Source organism: Gasterosteus aculeatus, chromosome 11, assembly GCF_964276395.1.
Source record: "Gasterosteus aculeatus chromosome 11, fGasAcu3.hap1.1, whole genome shotgun sequence".
Classification (NCBI taxonomy): domain Eukaryota; kingdom Metazoa; phylum Chordata; class Actinopteri; order Perciformes; family Gasterosteidae; genus Gasterosteus; species Gasterosteus aculeatus.
Genome location: NC_135699.1, coordinates 5,423,473 through 5,448,631, shown reverse-complemented (window position 1 = coordinate 5,448,631; position 25,159 = coordinate 5,423,473). Strand labels below are relative to the sequence as shown.

The 25,159-nt window shown below is 49.0% G+C and overlaps 1 protein-coding gene and 1 non-coding gene across 7 annotated transcripts; one reads left to right on the top strand and one right to left on the bottom strand.

Moving 5' to 3' along the window:
* Positions 1 to 288: 288 nt before the first annotated feature.
* bptf (bromodomain PHD finger transcription factor) lies at positions 289 to 22,864 on the bottom strand. 6 transcript variants are annotated; one of them, XM_040190497.2, is made up of 32 exons: positions 22,001 to 22,827; positions 20,141 to 20,963; positions 19,399 to 19,619; positions 18,066 to 18,254; positions 16,990 to 17,166; positions 15,773 to 15,928; positions 15,596 to 15,663; positions 14,939 to 15,291; positions 14,060 to 14,191; positions 13,572 to 13,701; positions 13,102 to 13,237; positions 12,700 to 12,993; positions 11,153 to 12,617; positions 10,809 to 10,933; positions 10,458 to 10,586; positions 10,152 to 10,302; positions 9,950 to 10,073; positions 9,065 to 9,308; positions 8,435 to 8,605; positions 7,972 to 8,105; positions 7,785 to 7,860; positions 7,504 to 7,685; positions 6,400 to 7,360; positions 4,909 to 6,284; positions 4,740 to 4,822; positions 4,374 to 4,599; positions 3,744 to 4,270; positions 3,484 to 3,660; positions 3,193 to 3,385; positions 2,598 to 2,682; positions 2,323 to 2,509; positions 289 to 1,899 (listed from the first exon to the last, which is right to left on the bottom strand). In XM_040190497.2, exons 1-32 carry the CDS (start codon positions 22,509 to 22,511, stop codon positions 1,884 to 1,886), a joined length of 9,822 nt encoding a protein of 3,273 aa, XP_040046431.2. In that variant the 5' UTR covers positions 22,512 to 22,827; the 3' UTR covers positions 289 to 1,883. The 6 variants fall into 6 exon arrangements, with proteins under 6 accessions (XP_040046431.2, XP_040046430.2, XP_077940721.1 ...); XM_040190496.2 differs by having other exon boundaries at positions 289 to 1,051; XM_078084595.1 differs by lacking the exon at positions 8,435 to 8,605 and having other exon boundaries at positions 22,001 to 22,864.
* Positions 22,865 to 23,199: 335 nt separating this feature from the next.
* trnas-aga (transfer RNA serine (anticodon AGA)) lies at positions 23,200 to 23,281 on the top strand. Its single transcript has one exon. It is a non-coding gene; the product is annotated as a tRNA-Ser (tRNA).
* Positions 23,282 to 25,159: the final 1,878 nt, after the last annotated feature.

Genomic DNA, 25,159 nt, shown 5'->3' with positions numbered 1-25,159 from the left:
TCATCACACCTGGAATCGAATATTGAAAAATATTTTTCAAGATAAAAGAGTTTTTATTTATACCACCTCATCCAATGATGTTTTGGCAACCCGGTTTTCAAACATAGGGAAATTGCATAATCATATTTAGAGACCAACATATTTCTGCCGTTTTTCAATTAATATGAAAAATTGATTTAAGATAACAAATTGCACGCGCGCACGCAAATCTTTCTCATAGTTTACATCTATGTTTTTAAAGCGTTATTATATGTTGAATCTCCACCTGCCACAAACACACAAGGAAAATAAACATTTCATTTTTATTAAGTTCCATATACATCAATATTTCTTCGAATGTAATACAAAAAAAGAAAAAGAAATCAAGTCAAAATTACATTTTTTTTCTTCTTTTTTCCTTTTTTTTCTTTTTTTACAAACAGGGCAGGACCTTCCAATATGTTGCTTCATCCTTCTCAGTCATCCACTACTGCAGAGCAATCCATTCAGAACAGCATGTTACTATAGTTTCAGGTTATAGAAGTTTAACCAAGCAGACTACTGGTGTCCAGATATTTAGCACAACTCTCTTCCATGCCACTTCAGACTAAACAATGAGGGGAAGTGGGAAAGGAAAAAAAAAAAAAAAAAAAGTTCCACTGTGATATCCAAAATTTCGAAGAGAACCCATTGATACATTATGCTCAGATAAACTCCATTCTACTTCATTTTCTATTTCTCATTGGACGTGATGGAATAAACATGGAAATATGAAAGCATAAAGAGTCTTTTTTCTGCGAGGTAAACCTTTGTTCTGAAATGCCTCAGTACAGTACCCTTTGATGACGACAGGTCCCCCCCAAAAAAACTAAACTAAACAAAAAGGTCCCTTAGCGCTGAAGTGAGCGGCTCTGCCTGAACACCTCTGCGAGAGCAGCAGTGCTGGTTGCACCGCCCGTCGGCGGCGCGGACGCAGTCACGCGGCTACAGTTCAGTTCAAGTGCATTTTGTCTGAGCAACGTGCGGCGCTTCCTAAGAGGCTGACGAGCACTGTAGCTTGTTGTTATGAGACCTACAGAATGCGGAGAGAGGGGAGGAGGAGGGAGTTGAGAGGTCTTCGCAGTTTGCGACATCTCGACAAAAAGACAGTGGATGCAAAGATGTCTGCAGATGGTCCTGCAGCCGCGTTGGTGTAATTCACTGGGAATGCCATTATTAGTGGAAGGAACAACTACAAGCTGAGGTTGCTTTGTGAGGCGAGGAACTGTGTATTACATTTTTTTTAGTCCCATAAAATAATACTATCTAAAAAGGGATTTGCTTCATTAGTCTTAGTAAAAACATTCAAACATAAATCTTACAACCGCTGTACATGATAAAAAGTATGTACATTCAAGACAACCACCTTAACACCAGCTCAAACAAACGAAACAATGGATGTAACATACAGAACTTCTCATAAATATCTCTAATAATAAAATATGCAGCTTTTTATATGGTTTTTTTTGTAATTTCAGGCAAGGTCATTGCTTTATCCTATCCAACTCCGATGCATGACAGAAAATCAAATACAAGTTAGGAACTAAAATGTATTTAAAACCTCACTGAAAACACAATGGACTGACCAATAAGGGCCAGATTTAAAGGAAATGATGAGAACGCTTGTTCCTCAAATACATCAGTAAATGCATGTCAATGTGGCTGCCATTGGGATTGGACTGAATGTCAATATGGTAACCAAAAAATGTTAAATGGGTGGAATTTTACATGAAAGCACAATTGGTGTTTTTGTTTTCTTTATCAACAGATTTTTTTTTTTTTGCTGTTCTGGAAATAGAAAGTTCCCATTTCATTATTACTAGAGACCCCAGCATCCTGTCCAGACTCCAGCTAGACTGGCCCACTTAAGAATCTGACAATCTGCAAGAAAGAAGAAAAATGGGATGGCATAAATCAAAAAGGCATGCAGCAAACAAGTGAACAGACAGAAATGCGAGATGACACACGGTGTAGATGTAACACGGCGTTCTGTGAAGACATCGGACGTGACGTCTTAAAGCTTGACAGCTGTTGGTTTTAGTGCGGCCGAAGCAACAGCGACGGTTTAAAGCCTTCTCTACGCTACATGGAGCGCCGCACGTTCTACTGCGAAAATGACACCTGCTACACATGCTGGTGGCATAAAACAAAAGGGAATGAAGGGCTGCAAAGCTGCATAAAACAAGAAAGCGACCAACATGACAGCCAAGTCGCAGCTTCACAGCGCGGAGAGGAACTTGGGACAGCCGGAGAGTCTGCACAGCAGGGTGAGGGGGGGGGGGGGTCTGTGGGGGCTTGCCTTACCTGCTCGCTTTGAAACCTTTGAGCTTCTGTACAAAGAAGGCTTCCAGCTGCTCGGCGCACTGAAAGAACGGCGTGTCGTTGGGGTTGTAATAGCGACAGTTGTCGAAGATTTTGGTCACGTCGGCCACAAACTCGGTGAGCTTGTGGTAATGCCGCTTCTGCAGGCGGGTTTCCATTGTGGAAAAGTCTACAAGGGAAAGAGAGTCACGTGATTGTTCTTTAAATAGGAGGCGGGACAAAATCTTCAACAAACAGCGGCTGTGATGTGTTCTTACCCATTGGCTCCTTGATGACGCGGTAATAATCGGGCGCGTCGTTGGGAGCCACGGGTTCGAGGAAAGGCCACGCCATTTTGTGAGACTGATGAAACAACACAAAACGCTTACAGAACACACTCTCAATCCCAGAAAAACAGTCCCTCCTCAAGCCCTCCATCCCTCCCGGGACATGTTACGCCTCAAGCCCAAAAACTGTAGCATAATAAAATCCTGAATTTAATATATTTTTACACTGTTCCGGACCTTTTATAAAACAATGAGAACAGTTTAAAATATCAGCTGGGTTACATAGATCATTACAGGGGAGGGGAAGCTGTAAAAAGAGGATACTACCGCCAACATCCTTTTAAATTTCATTCACACACACCAAGTCTCCACCATCGATGGTTAAAAGTATGATGGATTTTTATAAATGGCAGGATTAAAAACCGACGGATTTTGTTTCCCACATAAGTTCCACTACTAGTTACACATAAACACAAAACAGGGTAACATGAAAAAGCCAGTTGCTTTACCGTTCATTGTTCAAGCAGATATTCACTTGTTGTTTTCTCTGACTTATAATGGACATCCTGACCAACCGGTTCCATACCTGTAACGAGCGTAATATTCTTTTCAACCCCTCGTAGTCCTTGTCGGTGAGTGGCGTGAGGACCGTCATGGCGTCTTCCGTCGACTGACACTGTGGGCAGACGTACACGTCGATGTGGGTGGCCTCGCTCTGCAGGATGCCCACGCAGCGCCCGTGGTACCAGTTCTGGCAGCGGTCGCAGCCGATGTAGAATCTGTGGGTGAGAGTGGAACACGGCCCGGTTTAGCGCGCTAACCAAGCGCTTGGCATTGCGCGGCGTGGACGGCGCGCCGCGGGCGCGAGGCGCCTTACTGCGATTCGTCGTACGGCGTCCGGCAGATGCAGTACAACTCCTCGTTGCTCGCTCCCTCCTGGCCGCGCTTGCAGTCGTTGCACACAAAGTCCTCCAGCTTCTTGGCCTCCTTCTCTGTGATGCCGACGCACGCGCCGTGGAACCAGTTGGAGCACAGGTCGCACCCGATGTAGAACCTGAGGGAACACGGCCGTTAGTGGGTGTCTCACTTAAATTGTCGCGGTGGCGCCACTCGTGCATCTTGTGTGTCATCACTTACTTTGACTCGTCGTAGGCCGTCTTGCAGACGCAGTACAATTTGGTGTCCTTCTTGGGATCCTTTGAGGTAGAAGACAGCTTCTTCTTCTTCTTGTGTTTGGATATGGAATCTCCGTGAATCTCTCTGTCTCTGTCTAGGTCCTTGTCATGGTCATTGTCTTTGTCTCGATGTCTGTCCCGCTCGCGCTCCTTCTCCCGATCCCCGTCTCTCTCTTTGTCTCGGTCCTTACATCGGTCTCGTTCCTTGTCTCTGTCCCGCTTCTTGTCCTTGTTGTGATGCTTGTCCTTGTCGTGGTGTCTGTCCCTGTCTTTGCTCCGCTCTTTGTCCCGCTCCTCTTCCCTCTTGCGTTTGTGGGACGAGGACGGCGAGGTCGCCGCGCGGGGGCCGTGAGAGGGATGTGTGGCGTGAGAGGGATGGGAGGAGTGAGACGCGGCCGCCTTGACTGTCGCCGCAGCGGCCTGAGTGATGGCCACTCTGGCCTTCTCCTTCTCTTTTTGTAGTCTGGCCAGGTCCCGCTTCAGCTCCTCCTGAGGAGGAGGCAACACATGTTATGTTATGCTCAGCGTCGCTGACGTCCTCAAACGCTGCACCTTACAACACCGCTCGCTTGGAGGCAGATCGAGCGCTAACCTGTACTTGCAGCTGCAGCTCCTTGTCCAGCAGGGCCCTCTTCTTCAGGATCTCCGCCTTCAGCTGCTCCTTGTGCTTGTAGAGCAGCGCCGTCAGCTTGGTGGCGTTCTGCTTGGAGCGTTTCTGCTCCACCACCTCCTCCTTCTTCTTCTTCTTCGCCGCCTGCTTCTCGTCCTTCTCGATCTTGTCGAGGATGAACTTCATCACCTGGTTGCACACGATCATTCTGAAAAGAGAGGAGGGCGTCATCGGCGTTCACGGGGGAGGCAATTGCAAACATTTATAGTTCAGGACACATGGACCACGAGAGCGGAGACACTGCCGTCCCAACATCCCCTACATGTCAGTGTTTATTAAGCCCCAGACCTCTGGTTCTCCTCTCGCTCCGCTGCAGCCAGGCTCTTCCTCTGTTTCAGCTGCTCCGCCGCGGCGTTCTGCTTCACGGCCACCTGACAACAAAAACATTTTTGTTAATATTAAAAGTGTTCAGATGCTTTCAGAAATAAATCACTCACGTTTTCCCTTTTTGTCTCACCTGCTTTTGGATTCCATCCCCGGGGCTAACGGCCTGCAGATTCTGCTCTTTTTGTTCCCTTTTAACATCCTGGTGTTTCTTCTTCTTTGGTTTTTGTTGTTGTTGCTGCTGCTGCTGCTGCTGCTGTTGTTGTTGTTGTTGTTGTTGTTGCTGCTGCTGCTGTTGTTGCTGCTGCTGCTGTAACCGTTGGAGCTGCTCCTGGACGCTTGCTGGTGTCTGTATGGTCACCATGTTCTGGATTTGGTGGGCCTGGATTTGCCCCCCTGTCTGCTGGATCTGGATTGGCAGCTGCAGTTTGATCTGCTGGGGAACCGTGCCACCCTGCTGCTGTGCCTGGATCTGGGCTTGGATCTGAGCAGCAACGTGGGGTGGCAGAGCCGAGAGCAGCTGGACAGGCTGCTGGAGGCCTGGAACGGTGATAAGCTGATGCCTGATAGGAGACTGGACCTGAAGCTGAGGCTGTGTTTGAACTTGAGTTTGACTCTGGGGCTGGAATTGGACTTGGAGCTTAGCTTGGACTTGGGGTTGGACCTGAAGCTGCTGCTGTACCTGCGCCAGCTGCTGAGACTGGACTTGAAACTGGGGCTGGGTTTGGACCTGGGCTTGCTGTAGGGTCTGTGGTTGTGGGTGAACGTGGCTTTGTTGCTGGAACTGGACCTGAACTTGGGGATGGAGTTGGGTTTGAATCTGGGGCTGTAGCGGAGTTTGGGCCTGAGCTGTGACCTGGGGCTGAGTTGGGGTTAGGGCGTGAGACTGTGTTTGAAATGAAGCCTGTACCTGCGGATGGTACTGAGGCTGCACCCTTGTTTGAAGCTGGACCTGGGGCTGGGGCAACGTTTGGTTTGGGGTTTGGGACACAAACTGCACCTGAGGTTGATTTTGAGCAATGGGCGGCGCTTGGGCCTGGATTGGTTGCTGTTGTGGTTGAAGCTGAACTCGGACCTGCGGGTGGCTTTGGCCGTGAGCAGTCTGTTGGACCTGAATCTGTGCACGGATCTGGGCCTGCCGCTGCGGCTGAAGTTGAGCGTGGGTTTGTGGCTGGAGCTGAGGCTGCGCAGGTCTGACCGCGGTAACGACAGAAGAGACTGGTAATCCCATACGAACCTGCACTGCAGAGACTGGGATTTGAGACACCTGCTGCACGGATACCACAGTAGGGTGCTGGACGTGCCCTGGAGCTGGAGGAGGAAGAGCCGCCTGAGGCAGAGGGGTAACGGGGGATGAATGCATGGAAGCTGACGAAGAGGCGGGTACAGTGGCCAGGACGGGTGTCTGCAATGGAGCTGCAGCCTGCTGAGCTGGCTGAACTGGAGTCTGAGCTTGAGATGAGGACGGAGTCCAGACCTGGGGCTGAGCTGCCCTCTGCTCCGTCAGAGCTACAAAAAGGAAAGAGAAGTACCAATAAGCAATGCATAAAGAGTCAACGTTCTTATATAGACAAGGACAAAGACAGGATGCTGGCGATGTGTGGTGCTGTTTTGGGTTCTTTACCTGGCACTGAGGGTGTTGTAAAGGTGGCGGTGACTGGTGTGACCACAGCGTTGGCCACAGCAGCATGAGGGGGAATCAGGGCTGTGGCCTGGATTTGGGTGAGAGCTCTGGCCGGGGACGGGACAGTGATATGGGAGGACGCCACAGCTACGACGGGAGCAGGAGCTGGCGTCGGAACTTGGACCGGCGATGGGAGAGAGGTAGAAGTGGGCATTTGGGAAGAGTCAGCGGCGGCTGTGGTGGCGCCAACTTGGGCGACTGGCATGACTGAGACCGGGGCAGACGAAGGGGCGGGGCTGAAGGCATGGGTCTGGATCTGGGCTTGAGGCGTAACATGTCCCGGGAGGGATGCCGCAGCCGGGGCTTGAGCAGGGACTGAGCCTGCAGTGAGCGTTTGTGTGGGGGTTGAAGCCGAATTTTGTGCCGGGGAAGGCACAGATCGTGCTACTTGTGGTTGTGCGGGAACAGAGGCTGGTGCGGAGGATACAACTTGTCTCGAGGCCTGGGCTGCAACCTGAGGCAGAGGGGGCACGGGAGTGGATATTTGAGATTGTGCAGCGGTGGCAGCGGCTGTAACTTGGGTTTGCACAGGGACTGTGGGAGCTAAGCTGGGCATTTGCGCCAGGGGAGGTACAGGGGCGAGTAGAGGGGCGGGTACAGGAGCAGGCATTTGGGTTGGCGCTGGGCCCGAGGGAGTCGTCTGGACTTGCGCAGGGGTCGTGGCTTGAGTCGCTGTTGATGTTTGGGGTTGAGGGGCTTGAGCGGGTGCTGCAGGGGCAGCTGACGAGGACGAGGAGATGGGAGTGAAGAGGAAGCGCTGGACCTGGCCGTTGGGCATGGCCGCCTGCATTAGCTGCTGGCCGGGAACAGGAATGACGGTTACGCCTTGCGGGATGATCTGCAGCTGTCCCTGGGTTTGGCCCTGGCCCTGGATCACCACCGTCAGACCTGGGTTTCCACCCTGTAGAGTTGGGGGGAAAAAAAGAGAGAAGTCTTTAGCTAACCAGAGAAGCGCAACACATTTTAAGACTTAAAATCATATGATAAGAAAATCTTTTATTGGGGAGGTAAAGGACATTTAGAGAAAAATGAATGTGCCCTCACCTGAGCACCCTGTGTCAGCTGCATCAGCTGGGCCATAGTGAGTTTAACTTGACCCTGCTGTGGTCTGTTGGGCTGGGAGGAAGCTACAGGCGACTGTCCAGGAGCAGCACCAGCTGCCCTCTGAGCCGCAGTCACAGGTGTAGAGGCAGGACCCGCCTGTGTTGCAGCCGGCTGAGGTTGTCCTAGAGGGTGAGGAGTAAGAATGTTCAGCCAAAAGAGAATGAAGACAGTCATTTGAAATGATCAGTCAGACAGAACACCTGGCTGAGCGAAGGCTGTACCTTTGGCCATTGCTGTGCCGGTGGTAGACGGGGTGGGGGTTGAGACAGGCTGCATTTGACCACCTGCTGTGACGGCCTGGAACACAAGAGCCGAAAAGGTCAGATCATTACTGATTGCCATTAATATTAATTAATTTTCCCTAGCTTGAAGACTAAAGTGAAGAGGATGAGGGGAAAGGCAAAATACCTGCTGCTGGGTGGTCGAGGAGGTGCTGGCTCTGATGTTGAGGTTGCCAGTCGTAGGGTGCAGTGTGCTGTACGTCCTAAGGTTTGCAGGGGGACCGGAGGGAAAGATGCCTACAACTTTCTGCTGGACTACGCCTGTCGAGAAGAAGGATTACGTAAGGAAAGAAGCAGATATACACGAGATACATGCAGAGAGACGCAGGTTAAAGATGACAAGAAGCCACGAGGCATGCACCGTGTGTGGGGAACAGCACCAAAGCAATAGTAAAAAAATAAATCACAATCCATCTCATGGGAGAACTACATGATTATAAAACATAAAAACTGAAACCCAATTTTAAGTTAGGAAAGCTCTTCGGTGTTTAAAAAAAAAAAAAAAAACATCATCCATGCTCAGCGCCAATGGATTTAGCACGCGTACGCACAAACCAGCGGCAATGGATGATGACACCAGTGCTCCCTACCTCCTTCTGCGGTGGGCATGTTGAGCGTGACAATCTTGCTGTTAGCGGCGAGCAGGAGTTTGGCGGCGAGGACCTGACCAGCCACCGTCACTGAGCTGCCAGCGAGCTGGAAGGTTTGCGCGGAGGCGGCGATGCCGCCGCCAGCCTCGGTGGTCACCGAGCCAACAGAGGCTGCAAGACACACCATGCCACCTGTGGTCACGCGTACCCACGGGGACCCCTGCCATAGCCAGCCAACGGCTGTGGTGTACACTGGAGAGTTCCAGTCAACCAAGTGGCTGGTATTTTCAAATTGGGATTATTGTTTAAATTTGGGATTAGACAAAGGCTTTCCTGTGTCCATTTAAAAAAATGCAATGAAAGATTCAGCTCTAACAGGGGGGAAAGTGGACACCACGAGCCAGTGTCATTTAATTCAGGCCTATTGCAGTTACTAATGTGGAAAAGATACACAGTTGTGCAGAGTTGTGCCAATGTTTAAACAAAAAATGAAAAAACATCAAAGTGTGTCTTGTGACAAAATGTGTTTTTCTGTCCTCCTCATCCACATGACGGATGAGAACGCGCTCAACATTTTATGTAGGATTTCTGGTTCAAATCAGAATGAGCTATGAATCATTCAAATCATACCTGAGCTGTTGTTGTTGTTGTTCTGACCCTGCTTGATCCAGGAAGCAAAAGACTGATGGAAGTTCTTGTCTTGCTGAAAGGAGACCGGAGAGCCCAGTTTGGAGGCCAGGACCATCTTAGCTCCGGGTGTGACCTGACCGGTCCTCTGGCCCATGGACGCCGGCGTGCTGGGAGTGCTGGCCGAGGTGGTGGTTGTTGTGAGAGCGCCGGCGGGTGTACTGGGTCTCTGCTGCTCCAGACGTTTCTGTCAAAACATTTCAGACATTTAGAGAATAGCACATCTAATTAAACAGGAAGAACAGATAACTGTGTGTGTACAGTAGGGCTGTCAACGAATATTCTATATTCGAATATATATTCGAATAGTAGTTGAAAACAACTATTCGAATGTAAAAAAAAAAAAAAAAACAGCAGCGTGACTGTCTGCGGGTGGGCGCGCGCCTGACTACTGACTGTATATCGCACGAATAAAATAGACTAGACGGCTGCTAGACGGCTGTCGGTGCTGAATCACTGAATGAAGCCTGACGTATTTGGGACAAGAATTGCGACCTTAAATTGCTTGCACAAAACTCTTGATCAGCATCTGCATTTGTTTATTGTTGTCATTCATGTGCGCAGAGAGCGCGGTGGTGCGAGAGAGAGAGATCTGCGGTCTTGGCAGTTAGATAATTTATTTATTTTTGTGCAGGTAATATGTTGTTAAATAGGTTTAAACTTAAATGAATTACCCATACAAGTAGTTATGTCTTGTATTAATTTGTCCTGTTATTGACGTGTCTAATGCGCAACCGAATATATTCGAATATCTGTCTTTTTTTAAAGCGAATATTTGAACGTCCTTTTTGAGTAATTTTGACAGCCCCAGTGTAGAGGTGTACTCACCTGCTGGGCTGCAAGCCTGGCCTGTTTCAGCTGATTCTCCAGATGGGCCTTGACTTCCTCGGCTGTCTTCAGGCTACCGCCAGACTTGGAGGGATCGATGCCCTGCGACTTCTCCCTTTCGAGTCTGTAATAGCAAGAAAAAAACGGGTGAACCAAGGCCCGATCAGATTAACCCAGTGTTTCTGAGAGGCGTCTTCCTCACCTTTCGGCAAAAGCTCTGATCTCCCACAGCTCCAGGTCCTCTTCAGCCACCCAAGTCTCCACCGCTACGGGCCCAGTGGGCTTGGCAGGCTCGTGCTTCTTTGGCCTCAAGGCGCTTGAGCGCAGGCCTTTCCTCTGTGGAGTCGGGGTTTCTACTCACAGGAAAAGAGAAACCAACTGTGTTATAATAAAAGACACTTCAAACGAATGCTAGAAATCTTCCAAGAATCAATCCTGGTCCTTTTGGTAAAAAGAACAGCACTCTTCATTGCACATCCTTCATTGTTTCGGGAACATTAGTTTTTACCTTTGGGAGTGTCTCTGTTTCCGAGGGGACAGATGATCTTCCTGATGCAGTACTCTGAGCGGATGCCGTAAGGCCCCACGTCTCTCCGTTTTATGATCTCTGTTGTGGTGACATCTGTGTCCGTGGTTTCTGAAAACAAAACGTATTGTCACAAATATCTTTCAAATAGCAGCCATTCATTTTTTAATTACTACGGGCACTCAGACAAGCGCCGGAAGGTGGACACGCCAATGTTTTAAAATAGTAATATTGATAAGAAGGAGAAGAAAGGTATGAAAGGCCCAAAGAGAAGCTCAGTCGAAGCCAGTCAACGATCAGTAGGTGAGATGTCAGTGGAGAGCTTTGCCTCACCTTTCCGCGTCGTCCCTACAGCAGCAGAGGGCTTCACGGCCATGTCGTCCCACCTCAGGCAGGCCCACAGCAGCCTCAGCATCAGGCTGACCCCCGCCAGCGACCTCACAGTCTGCAGACGGTACCTGAATGGGTCGTAACAGAGCGAATACCTCCATTTACATGCACAATAAAGATTATATATATATATATATATATATATATATGATGTTGAAGTATACAAATCGTAATATTGTTTGAAGTAATTAAAAGATTCACACGTGGCTATTGTGAATGTACTAATTGACAGTTCTAAATGTTTTTTTTCCCCAAACAGTGTAAAAATATCTAATTGTGTCACCGACCTCCAAGTGATCCCAAAAGTGGGCCGAGGTGAAGGGTAGGGCCATATGTCCAGGGCGGGCTTGGCGTTGTAGTTGAAGATGGGCACCTCTCTGATGCCGGCCCTCCTCGCCATTCTCTTCAGGTCGTCGTTTGGCAGGATGAAGATGCTCTTCTTGCTGCTCTTGGTGACAAACTTGCGGTAGGACGGCAGGGCCGTCCCCGAGCGGGTCTTCTTGCATTTGGAGAACCTGAGAAGGCTGACCCGCTCTTTGGTGGTGTACTCCTTACTAATCGTCATGGAGCCGGGTGAGGGGAGCGTCTTGGGCTCGGCTATGGGAAGCTTTGTCCTCTGAGGGACGACGGCCTTGGAGCTGGGGTGGGCGGGGACAGAGGAGGCTGCGCCGCATGCCACTTGAGGCGCCGCACCGGACTTTTCGTCCGAGGCCTTCAAGCCTTTGGTACTGCCGTTATTGTCGGCATGATTACTGTTCGGGCAAGAAGGGCTTGAGGATTGAAGCTTAGCGGGTAGCGTCGCCTCGCTGTCCGTGGCCACATCCACAGCCTTACCGAGACACTCTCCTTTCATGTGGTTCTCCAATTTGGGGACTTTTGGGGGAGGCGGGTGACATATGTCGGAGACCTCATTTTGCGAGAGGTTTCCATTCATCAGAGACTTGACAGGCTCTTTGAGATCACCGTGGTCCTGACCGGCCGGGTCCGAGTTGGGCTCAGACTCCCCAGTCCTCCCGTTCACCTGCACGGTCTTGCTTTGGTCCACCTGCGAGCTCTGTCCACCACTTTGCTCCATTTCCTCATACCCACGTTTCATGGCATTCTCTCCCACTCGAGCCACCTCTGGTTTCTGGGTTTTCTCTTTAACGTCGATTGCCTCGGATATACAATTGTTCTTGCTGTTGGGCTCAGGGTCCGATGGGGGTCCTCCGTTCACTTCTTTGTGAGCTACGGTCTCCTCACAGTTCCCCAGCACAGAATTGACCTCGGCCCGTTCGCTTTGGCCGGGTTCCTTGGTTTCCGATTTGACATCCGTGTCGGCATTCACCCCCGTCTGCCCCGGCTCAAAGTTGAGCTGTTTAACGACATGGTCTTTCACTTGAAGTCCCTCCTCCTCCTTTTTGACACACGGGGTCACGGCTGGCTGCTGTTTTCCCATCGCGGATCCTTCGGCCTTCACTCCAGATGTAGGCCTTGTGGCGGGCGTTTTGGAGAGCAGCGCAGCCTGTCTCATCCGCTCGAGCCTCTGCTTCTCCTCCAGCGTGAACTGCTTTACCCGCCGCTCTAACAGCCCATCCAGTTTGGAAGGCTTTACCTTCTTCTTATAAGCCGTCCGCAGCTGGAAGCCCTCGCTGACGTTCACCACATCATAGTAGGTCTTTGCAGTGGTCGCCTCATCCTTGGGCGGTTCGACGTTCTCGATTGGTTCTTCCCTCACAGAGGGCGAGGAGGGGTCATTGTTTTCAGCTTTATCTAAGACAAAGAGTCACAGAGGTCAGTGGATGATGGAAGCACACATCGGCCCAAAAGAAAAAAACAGGAATCACTGATTTACCTCTCTCACCACTTGGAGCAGCAGTTTCTGAGCCAGGATCAACCTCCAATTTTTCATCATCACTCTTCTCTTCTTCCTTCCTCTTTCCCTGCTCCTCCTCCTCCATCGGTTGGTCTTCCTCCTTCGGGGTGGCAGGTTTGCCGTTGTCCTCTGATGAAGTTCCCTGAGAGGAAGCAGTGGCCGATGCTTGTTCACTGTCCTCATGCGGTGCGTTTTCAGCATCCCGCTTCTTTTTTTCCACCAACTTTTTCTGTTTGTTAGTACGAGCTGCTGCATTTTCCTTCCTCATTTTAGCTACGACGACAGCCGGGGAAGGAGGAGAAAATGAAAATCATAAAATGAGCCGTTTGTGTCAACAGCAGGAGAATTTATTGAGGAAATATTGTCACTTTAGCCCCTTACCCTCCAGCTCTTTGCGGTAGTTAACGTTTGTGTTCCCTGGGAGCTTTGGGAGAAACCGCGGCACGTGAGTCTTACTGACCCAACTCCAGCCTCCATATCCTGTCACTCTGTACTCCTCCCCTTTCTGCTTCCACACCTTGGTAGAAAAACACAGAAGGGAGGCCCAAAATGAAATAGGCCTCGGAAGAACCACCACACATGAAAAGTATCATCAAAGACTTGTAGACCCGGGTCAGGGAGTGTGTGGAATTTAGTGTGCAAAAAGTAGGTTCAAACAATTAGCAAGTAAGAGGGACATCTTCAAACAGTTAGCTAAACTAAAGAAACTACTAAAACAGATTATTATCTAAAGGTTATTGATGAAAGTCGGGGTTAGTTAATGTGAAAGAGCTGACTACATCTGAATGAGCATTTAGGGAAGCGCTGGCCCCTCCAGTGGCCTCCGGAGGGGAGAGGCGCTGTAGTTTTACCTGGTGCTTGATGGGGATGGTGTACTTCACCCAAGTGGCCTGTTGCAGCGTCTCTTCATCCTCCAGCTTTTTCTCGCGCTTTTTCCCCTTCTCCTTCTCCTCACGCTCAATGGACGTCATGCGATGCAGCCTGAGGCGAGAAAACACAGGCTATTAACATGACGCAAGGTGCACGGGGAGCGTTGAAAGAGGAAAGTTATTATTGAGCTCACTGCTTGTTCGGTCAACTCTCACTGGAGCAGTGAAACATGAGAAGGAGCTCGGCCCCAGGGTTCATACTGACAATCACAAAAGGATATCCAAGGCCTTTCTAGTACTTTTTCCAAGAAATACTTTTCCATTTGGTATTTTATTTTAAGGGAGGAATTTAATTATGTTATTTTAAGATACTGCATTGTCTGGAGACATTTTGACCAAAGTTTGGGTTATTGATATTTAATGAAACATGTATACTGAGAAGGTACACTGGTGCTATTAGTCTGCGTTACCTTGTGTGTCCAAGAGAATCTTTCCACACAGGCAACATGACCACTGGTTTGATGGCACACTCCAGTATGGCCAATGCCAGAGCAAATTCCCTGGCCTTGCTGCACATCTGCACGGCTTTGTTCCAGTTGGTCCTAGAAAAAGAGACAAACTGTTTAAAACAAGAAATAACAGCACAACAGCTGTTATCCCCCAAGCGCTTTGTTATATTAGAACCTTCAACTAGATTATCGCGTTTCCAAGAAACAAAATAGATGAAATCTGTATCCTTAAAATAAGGCAAATGTAGGACTTGGTGGGCTGAGATGGGGGTACATTGGTAGAATTTAAATACCAATTCCTAGCGTTTGTTTTAGGGCATAATCCCCAGAAACTAAGAATTTGGTTGGCTTAGAATGAGCTCTTTGTTTCTGCATACGAGCGGGTCACGCTGCCATGTTTCAGTCTCTGCAGCAGCCCCAAGCTCCCTGAAGCCCTCCGTAGTTCTCAGACGATGGATATCGCAAATGCAATCTGCGACCTCACCGCTTAACCACACACAACGGACCTTTGCAGGAATAGCTTTCAAAATTTGGGAAACAAACTTTGGCTTTGTTGCCCGGATTAAGATGCTGTCATGAGGTAAATATGATGCCATAGCCGGGATAGCTTCACCCTTTGGAGGAACCAGGTCTTTTGGAGAAACTGAACTAACCTTCTCAAGCTGATACTGATACTCTCAGCTTAAGGAAGCATATTTTTCCACAAGCACCACAAAGCTAAAAGAAAAGTCTCACCATATCAGTGCAAGCATCACTCACCAAATGCATACGTTATTAAAATATTTAGTTGGCGGCTAAATCATAAAGTCGAGCTTCAGATTAACTTGGTAGGAGGTGTACCTGTGCGACGCCCAGTTCGGATGCATAAATGGTCCGGGGACATTGGTCTCCAGCTGGATGATGGTGAGACGCAGGGTGGAGACGGTCAGGCTCCGCGAGCCGTAGATGGAGCCGTTCCACTTGAACTCGGCCGCCGTGGTCAGGCTGAACTTGTGGGACAGGTGGCGCCTCTTGTCGTGGTCCTCTCGGTGCTGGTGTTTGTTCAGGGCCAGGACGTTGGTGCTGTACTGGTTGTGGTAGACCCTGTATTTACCCTCCTGACCCAGCTTGAACAGGTTGTTCAAATTCACCGACAGGTCCCTTTTCAAGAAGCTGAGACGCGACGATTCGCCCTCGGAGCTCACAGGAGAGGACTGACAGGGGAGAGGGAACGTTACACGCAACGGAACTACGAGACATAAGAACGCGATGTGCTGAACTTTTGACAGTTAACACTGGAAAAGGGAAACATACATTCACGTTGTGATGTATTAAGTGGTTTTAGTTGCAGTATCTATGCCAACATAAAGAACTGACTGCCTAAATAGGGTAGAGGGTGCTATGAACACAGGTTGATCTCAACTTTTATTTCGTATTTAAACTGATTTCTTTTAAATAAAAACAACAAAATAAAACACTCGTGTTCCAGACTGCGGCTGGAAAAAAAACACGCCTCACCTCTTTGCTGCCTGCGGACGCCTGGTTGTTCGATTCCTGATCGGGCTGGACCTTGTTGGTGTACTCATCTGTCATTCAGAGACGACACAAATGGTTTCAAACGGAGACTGGGAGAGACGCCAATTCTTGAGCCGGCGCAAGTTCACCTATCACCGGAGCAACGGGCCTCGTGTTTACCTGTCCCATCCTGGCTGGTGAAAGAGGAGCGGGAGGACCGATCAGCCGGGTCGGGCTGTTCTGGTTTCCTGAGGCCTGGATCCTGGCCGCTGCTCGCCTCCGCTCGATCTTGGGAAACGTCCGGCCGCTTGTCCTCGCTGGTAGGCTCCGCTTCATCTACGAGATGAGTTTGGAAAGACTCAGTAAAGGAGAAACATCTTCAGGACAGACGGGTGAACCCAACATTAATTGCAAGCAACGTGCTTGGAGCAAAGATGGACGCCGTGTGAATGAACAGGATATAATCTTTGGTGGACGAGTAAGTGCTTCATTAGCGGAGTTTGGCCTGTAAACCCAAACCCATCTACACACAGGCAAGGCTCCAAAAATGCAAAACCAGCTCTGCACTGGCTGCACTGGCCAAATCAACACAGCAGCTCTGCACTGGAGTTGTTGAGAGAGAGGGAGAGTCCTGTATATGCGGCCCTTTGTTGACGAGGTAGCAGGTGGGGGGCTTCCAGGCAGACGGGCCTTTTGTTTGAGCAGCAGGAACCGACCCAAATGCCCACAAATTGCGTTGAGAATAAGGAGGCGGTTGTGACAGACGCGCCGTGCAAGCTGCTGCCAGGGACGTCGTCTAGCAAAAAGACGCGTATTTTCAAGGGCGGTGGACAACACATAACACGAGACACGAAATGAATGCAGCAAGTGTCCGAAGCGCCGCATGCAACAGCTTTAGTGTCATGCTTGAGAGCGGGTCAAGGAAGGCAGATGGCGGGAAAAAAGGCCTTCAATAGACTGAGATGCGGATAAAGGGGCTGTTATGGTGGCAGGGAAAACACTGGGCTCTGTCTTACAGAATATATCTGCCTCCCACACGGGGCAGAGGCACGAGAAAACAAGCCAACAAATAGAAGCGCTGGAACACCTACAATCATCTCGAAGTCCAAACAGAACAAACACTAACAATTCTGGCAATCAAAAAATGACCTGGAAGCGGATTAGGTTTCCCGTGCCGTCTAGACACTGACATGTGTGCCGCCTGAACATGCATCCACCCAACAAGGCCAATGAGCAGGGCGAAAAGGGCGGGGCTACGGGTTAGTGCCGACGAGCAGACAGATGAAGATGGACGCGCAGCCCCACGTGAAGTGCAGCGGCGAGTTGAATGGCACGCGATTACTGCCCGGCGAAGTGGCGCCGGGGAGGACCACGAGTGCGTCTTCGGCTCAGGGTACCTGTCCTCTCCTGCTTTGCCACCGGAGGGGTCTCCCCGCTCTCCTGGCTCCCTGGGTGAGCGGTCTGCGGCTCGCCGCTGGGTCCGATGGGCTCCGTTTCAGGGGCAGCGGCTGAGTCGCCGGTGCTGGGATCGGACGCGCTGCCGCCGTCCTCGGCAGCGGGGGGAGCCGCAGCGGCTGTGGTGTGACATACACAGGACGGACAGCAGCAACGGGGTCAAACTAGCAGAGAGTCCTCGCTGCGCTGCTGGGTGTTCTGTTCAGACGGTACATCAGGGGGATGGCGGGTGGAGTAGAACAGAACTCTGCATATGGAGTGCAGCCGGAAAGTACTCACAGAACTTCTCTCTCCACATGTTGTGTTACAGGCGTATTTCAAAATGGATTAAATTTACTTTTTCCTCCAAATTTTCCACATAATGTCAAAGTGGAAAAAGCTTGATCCTTTTTTTAAATGATTTATTACAAAAATATAAAATGGTCATAAGTATTCAGCCTTTTCTCAATACTTTGTTGAAGCCCTTTTGACAACAATTACAGCCTCAAGTCTTCTACGCTGTGATGCTACGAGCTGGGGACACCTGTCACCGGGCTGTTTTTCCCCCATTCGTCTCTGCAGAACATGTCATGTTCCATCAGGTGAGTTGGGGAGCGTCGGTGCACGGCCACTTTCACATCTCTCCAGAGATGCTCAGTCAGAGCTCTGGCCGGGCCACTCAAGGACATTCTCTCACTTGTCCTGAAGCCACACACAACAGTGCAGACATTTTCTGTGTGCCCTTCACCAGATCTGTGCCTCAACACAATTCTGACTCTGCGGTCTGCAGGCAGTTCCTTGGACTTGTGTGTGCCTTCCTAAATCATGTCAACTGAACGCGGCAGGGTGGACTCCAATCAAGCCGGGAAAACATCTCAAGGATGACCAGTGGAAACAGGATGCAGCTGGGCTCAACTTTTGAGTGTCGCGGCGAAGGCTGTGAATACTTGTGCACATATTATAGTTCTGTAACATAACAAAATGTAGAGAGAGTGAAGCGCTGAAATATTTCCGGCTGCACTGTAAAGTTGTCTTTTACCTGCTGAGCTGGCGTTGTCCTTGTCCTCGGTGTCTTTGGGCTCTGCGCTGTCCAGCGGCGAGGAGACGTCGGCGGTGTCCTCCCCCGCCGCCTTAACACAGCCCGCTCCCGCTTCCTGCTTCGGGTCCTCAGGTCGCCTCTTTGCTTCCTGCAATTCCCGCCGGACCTTCATTTGCTCCACAATCACGTCTGAAGAAGAAAAAAAGAGAACTTATTTATTTCAAATGTAAGAAAATAAGCGCCCGCCTTTCCAAGTTTGAACGAGAAACAACGAAGGAGAAAGACAAACATGAGGACAAATACAATAATTAGCTCTACATGTCAATGAGTTTGAATTCTTTCATTGATACAGTTCATACTAATAACTAGTATGAGTGTAAACTCCAATAGCCCCAACAAACACTGTAATTAAAAATAATTAGGGTTACTTAATTAATAATAATTAGGCCCATTCATTTTGAATTATCTCCGTTTATTTGCTTTTTCAAAATTGTGAGAAGATAAAAAGTTTAGTTTCAAATTGATGTTTATTAGCAGTTTATTATCACATGTCATGTCATGTTATTAACTAAACTAACTAAATCGATTCAGCTCTCCGCACTAAAATGTCAAAGAAACCTTCTAACCAGCAACTGGTGCCCAACATGTTCCAGCGAAAAAGTGCGGCTGTTTACCTAACAAGTTACAAATAAATCAAGAAATATAATAACAGACATAACGAGAACTTGTCCTTAGGCGCTAGCATATCTATAAATCAGTGAACAAAAGGAAAGTTACAACAAGAGGGATTTTCGGTTTCCTCAAAAAGGTCAAAATCTCCAGATATAATCTAAACATGTTCATCAACCAGAGTTTTTTGTGGAACAAAGAGGTAAAGCGTCACAGCAATCTTAAAAACATAGAAGGAGCGAGGCGCTGGCAGCAGCCTGCTCTTAACAGATAACAAAAACAATCAATCACTTAGGATAAAGGAGAAGAAAGCACTACGACGGCTAAAAACAGCTAGAGAACACCTATTGAAACAGGATGCCAGAAGTAACCCCCCCACCGAATAAAACACTGCGCCAGTAAGTTCGGTGACACGCGAGGAGAACTCAAAACTAGATATGGGCCGCATGTTAAACACCAACGGAAACGGCTGCCGTGGTAATTAAAAGCTTTTCCGAGGGCACTAAAAACAGTTGCTGGATGTCTGAGCGAAGCGGGAAAGCAAAAGGCAGCGGCTGACTGTAGTGGTTCAACTGACATCGCGGCCGAGCGGGGCGGCCTGACGCCGCCGTTTGAGAAGGTAACCCTTAAGGACACGATCCCAGATCCATATTTCTATGCGTACCGTCGGCAGCAGAGAGGTAGGATCTGTTGTTTCCGCGGGCTTTGTTGGTGAGGTCCTCTGTGATGGCCATGTGGGCCTGCACCTCTTCCTTCATCTCCTCCAGCGTGGCATGGAGGTCCGTCTCCCAGTACTGCTGATCCAGGCGCTCCATGAGCTCCTGCAGCTGCGCCTTGGTGCTGTAGTACCAGATCTGTCTCTTGTCCTGCTCGCCGTCCACCTCCCTGCGGAGTGAGAACAGAACATGCTCTGAGATTGTTGAACACGGCAGCAAACCGCGGTACTGTTGACCAATACAAATAATAATGGGGTCAAAGATCATACTTTGTGTCAAGGACAGGGAACCGTCTGTAGTACATAGTTTATACTTTTTATTGCTTCCTGACTATGGTGCCATGTTGTGTAAGATGATTAGTACATTTCCCACGGTGCATTGAGGTTAACAACTATTACTCAAACAACCGGTAATGAACTTATAATATACGGTCACAGATTTCCTAAATATGATTCAGTCCGATGAGGCTTGATGAGATTGCTATATGGCAATTGTCAACCTGATGTTCATTGTTACGTAATACAAAGACAACTCTCTTTACATGTGTAAAATGATTAGCGTGTTTGGAATTAGATTTCCTTGGAAATCGTAGCATTTTGTAAATAACACAATAGTTATTAAGTCAGTTATCAATGTCGAATTAACGGAATGAAGACGCTCTCACAGGAAGGTCATTCGTGTGGAACTTACACAATAATCCTCCTGTTGAGGAACCAGTACTTCCTCTGATGCCGGTCATATCCAATGGGCTCCTGACGGATGTAGGGCCTGTTCTTCTGCACCTCCGTCACACTGTCCGTGACACCCGGCACCTTGTGCGCCACACAGATCTCACACTGCCACTCGTCCTCTGGAACCTCCTCCAGCGGGGGTTTCACACACTCCAGGTGGTAGACTGCGAAGCAGGTCTCACAGCACAGCAGCTCGCCCAGGCGGTGGCACACGCGGCAGTGGTCGTCGTACTGCATGCTGCCGTCGGACATCAGCTCCTCGCGGGCGATGTTGGTGGCGAGGAACTGGTCCACCAAAAACTGTAACACCTTGATCTTGCTTTCAAGCGGACCGTAGGGATACTCATCCACCTCCTGGTAGGGCAGGACGTGATGGTACTCCCTGTCGCTCTCGCAGTACGCCCGCAACACCTCGGGCCACGTCATGCCGTCGATAAAGTACAGGGTGGAGTTGGTGCTGTCCTTGAGGTCCGCGGGGCCGAAGGTGGTGTTGGAGGTGTCCTCCTCGCGTAGGATGACCTTCAAGAGGGCGTTATGGGTCTCCGCTATCAAAGTGCACTGCTCCTGGCCGACCAGTGCTGCACAGAAGTCCTCGAAGCGGAAGGGGGAGAGACGCAGCACCGTGCTGAAGTTACGCAGCACCTCGTAGATGGAGGCGGCGTTGAGCAGCTCGTCATTAGGCACCAGCAGGTCCTGGGAAGTGTCAGGAAGCTCGAGAGGAGGAATCTCCTTCTCCTCGAAGGTGGGAGTGCGTGGTCTGGGGGGCCGGACTTTTTTCTTTCCTGTAGGATACACATATTATATTAGTGAAGTAATTTGAGGTACAGAGTCAAAATACTGTACTGATGTCAGGCCTTTATGAGGATATCCCATCTTTAGGAAGCATATTTTTGAAACATGTAACTACATATACGGTGTAGAGGGCGATTTCTAAATCATTATTTGCGTGATTCCCAAACCCACAGCTGGTTAAATCTCCATAATCCAGCAACAATAGAACATAGTTGGTGTGCTTCTGTGGCTCAACACATGGCCACTGTCACCATTGGCTCAATGAGGCTGCCTCATCCTGCAGCATCTAGCAAAACATTAACTGTCCAGCAGACTATTAAATGCAAATGTTGGACAGACCACTTGTTATAACCTCTTCTCTGTGCGTGACACAGTCAGAGACACTTCAACCGAACTTTAGAGACTTTATCTGTCCGGTAAACTCACATGAAAGCCGCCAAAGTGTAAATAAAACAGACGTGCTAACAAGGCGCTAGGTTAGCTAGCTAGCTAGCTTTGGTGTTCGTTTTGAATTAGTTTCAGTCAGAAAATACTACATATATCCGTGACATATATAAAGCAGCGGGTGTTGATGGTAACTATGGGAACGTAACGTTTAGTGTCCAGTTGTCTCGCGCCCGGACCTCAGGGTGACAGCGCGAGCATGAGCTAATCTGACTTGCTAACGCTAGCAAGCTAGCAGCGAAGTTGTGAACTTAAATGCAACTGGACGTCACTGCGAGTAAGAGGGGTTGGCGGCTACTCTCTAAATATGTGCGCATTATTTGTCGCGATGTGCGGACGGACGCCGATGGACACAAAGACACCGAACAGCACCGCACAACTACCGATCCACCTGCAGTAGCACTAACGAGCAGACTGCGGCCTGTGTCCATACAGTGTGCATTCTCCATTTTGAACAATAACCTTACTGCTTCCTGCACGGATCTAAAAACAGTCATTAACAGCATTTCGAGATGCGTTTTCCAACCCCGGCGTTGGGCGTCGCGACCACCGAGCCCCCGGCCCGATCACGGCGTGTGTTTACCCGGGGTGCTGGCGTGTGTGCTCTGACTCCGAAAGCTGCTCTCTGTGCAGTGGCTGGCATCATCCGCCTCCTCGTCCTCGTCCAGCACATCATCGTCAAGGCAATCGGACTCCTCTTTGAGGGCCTCGTCCTCCTCGGACTGAGGTTCCTCCTCGACGAACTCGTCCTCCTCCGACCGCAGACTGACGGCGTCGTCGTCCTCGTCGCTCTCGTGGTCGTCGTACACCACGGTTTTGCACACAGCCGCCCGCTTTCCTCCGCGGCCCCTTCTGCCTCCTCTTCCACAGCCTCCGCCTCTACCTCGTCCCCTGCCCCGCGTTGACGTGACGGCTCCCGCTCTCCTCTTCTTCGCCGACTTGGTGGGCTCCCGCGTAGGGCTCTCCGCGTCCTCGTCCCCGCTGTCCCTGAACCGGGGCTTCAGGTTCCTCCGAGGTCGCAAGCCCCGCGCCGTAGCCGGGGACGAGTCCTCGGTTTGTAGCGGTTTTGGCGGCCTGCCCCTTTTCCCTCTCATGATAGGCGAAAAATATTATTTTACGATCCCAATTTTTGCGTGGATTAAACCGACTCGAGCGCGAGCGAAATCGGCACCCCCAACAAAGCCGGAGCGGTGAGGGTCGCGACGGCGCAGGAACCCCGTGGAGCCCTCGGGTCTGTTTAGGGTTTCAAAGCTCAAAACGTTAGCCCGGCGTCCCGTTCGGGTTCGCCTAGAGCCGCCATTTTTCTTCTTCTCTGCCTCTCTGGCTGAACAAACAGGAGGCTTCGCACTAGAGACGTCACGTGGTTCCCCTGCTTCCAGCTCTGTGGCAACAATGAGCGAAATGACAATTACTTCAAATTAGTTTCACATCATATCACCGCGTCAACTGTTTTTTTTCCTGACGTATGAAGTATGTCTGCAGTTCCAGTTTTAATAAGAAGCGTTAGCAGGAAATGAATCGTGGTCGATCGTAGCATCTTCTCCGGGCTTGGAAACAGCAATGGGAGCAAACACCAGAGAAAATGAATGCAGATCATGCCATGCAAACAAGATACAATTATAACAAATAAATATTCTTTATATCTTGACTTGTTTCAATTTTACGCAGGACTTTCCTCACTAGTGATCCCTTATTGAGCTGTGTTCCCTATAACAATAATACAGTGCGAAACTGTAAGATCCTTACAAGTCAAATATTGTGATGCTTAAAGTATCTTCATCGGTTGTCGTGGCCGAGTGGTTAAGGCGATGGACTAGAAATCCATTGGGATCTTCCCGCGCAGGTTCGAATCCTGCCGACAACGTCAAACTTTTATTCTGTTCTAACTGTTGGTGTTTAACACATTATTTTAGCAAAGCAGTTTCCACCCATTTATTACAGAGCTGTAGTGGCAAAATGTCAGCAATGATTTGTAAGGACGTTCTTCTGGAAGCGGATGAATAACCATCGTAATGATGTGAAGTACTGTACTGTGTTCTCTAATGTCACAGCGCCCCCTGCGGTTTGCAGCGGGCCGTGCACCTCCTACCTGGGCCCTCTTTGCCGTTGAATGACCTAATAACCTCATCATGACGCCCCAGCTACAAGTTATGCTTTTTTATTCACATAACACCGCAACGTTTAAAGTGAAATAGAATGTTACATGAAGCTCGACACCTACAAATACACTAACTGCACGTAATTAAGGGACAATGCATTTAGTCAAATCAATGTAATCAACCCAATGACAAGAGCAAAGTCACAAGTCACATTTATTTACATGACAAAATAATCCATCAAAACTGAAGCACTGGAACACTGCACACTTGCGCAGACAGGCAATTCAAATATTATTTACATCGGAGGAAAATATATCAACTACTATAATACCCCGTTCCTTTCTTCCATAAAGACACAGGGGCAGAATGTTGTGTTTAAAAAGCTCTCTTTAAAACAAGCTGCCCTGAAATAAGAGTGACAGAGGAAGACATGAGCTAATGTGGAAAACAATATGTTGTGTATTTATAAAAAATAATACACAGATATTTGTATAAAGGAGACCAAGCATTCCATTGAAGCAAATATATTGTTTGAGAAGTCGTTTTTACTTAATGATATAGTAACATGAAACAGGAAATGTGACCACCGCTGATTTATAATGCACTTTGTTTCCCATATTGGGTCTCTGATTCATGTGGTTATAAAAGAAAATTAAGAACATTCATTTTAAGTTGACACCATGGTTACTGTTTTCCAGGTAGTGCAGATATCAGCCAGTAGGAGGCAGTCGTGTACCATAAATGACGCCTTTGACGTTATCTTGTACCAGAATATGACAGATTCACTGTGGAGGGACGAGGAAGTCTACCGTCCTTTGTCTGCACATCTAACGTGTGCGATGTGCGAACAAAGCAGCCTCACAGGTTATGTAACGCGTATCACGTTTACATAGTTTCTCACACGCGCACATCAGAGGTCACGTGGCTGGTAAGTCTCATCCTCTCTCCGTCGCAGAGGGCTGGAAAGTGGGAGATGTAACGACGTCTGGAAGAGTCCGTATGTGCATCGCAGACATCGATGCGCGTCAAAATGTGTCCATGCAGCACATGGACGGGGTCCCTGCTTTGCCGCCACATCGGGGTCAGGAGGTCACACGTGATCCTCCGTGTGTGAGTGTGTGCTGCGTGTTTCAGCGCATTCCTCATGAGTGACGCGGCTGTGACGCTCCGGATGGATTTTTCCGTTGCGCGCGGACATCGACGCACGGGTCGATTTGAAATTAGATGCGCAGAGAAAAGAAAAGATGTGGTCCGGTTTTTTTCCCCCTCACACGTGTGTGTTCTATTCTTGTTTACAGCTTTCGTGATCACAGCTGAGCTGCTCAAGTCTCCAAAAGCGCTCATTAATCACGTGACCATCACAGTGTAATCCATCAAAAGGTTTAGCAAATTAATACATATTAAAAGTGAAAATAACCCATTTTCCCTCTTATAAATGAAACATTTTAACAGGCTTATATTTGCAGACCCAGAAACGCCATACCTTTATTTTTAATTTGAGCACGCGAAAACCATAAAGTGTTCAACAGTAACAGAAACATTATTTTGAGAACGTTTCTAAAAATGCCTTCCAAGTTTGTGTTTGTTTCTCAACCCCTGGTCAGAAAGTGCGCACCATCTCCTCGTCTATGAGGGACGTCAAT

Bases quoted from the DNA above. Each gene is read 5' to 3' on its own strand.
- bptf (XM_040190496.2), bottom strand. From the start codon at position 22,511: ATGAGAGGGAAAAGGGGCAGGCCGCCAAAACCGCTACAAACCGAGGAC. The intron at 10,303-10,457 runs GTAAAAACTAAT...TCCTGTGAGTAG, and splicing joins AAACAGAGACACTCCCAAAG to AAACCCCGACTCCACAGAGG. The intron at 8,106-8,434 runs GTAGGGAGCACT...TCTTCTCGACAG, and splicing joins CATGCCCACCGCAGAAGGAG to GCGTAGTCCAGCAGAAAGTT.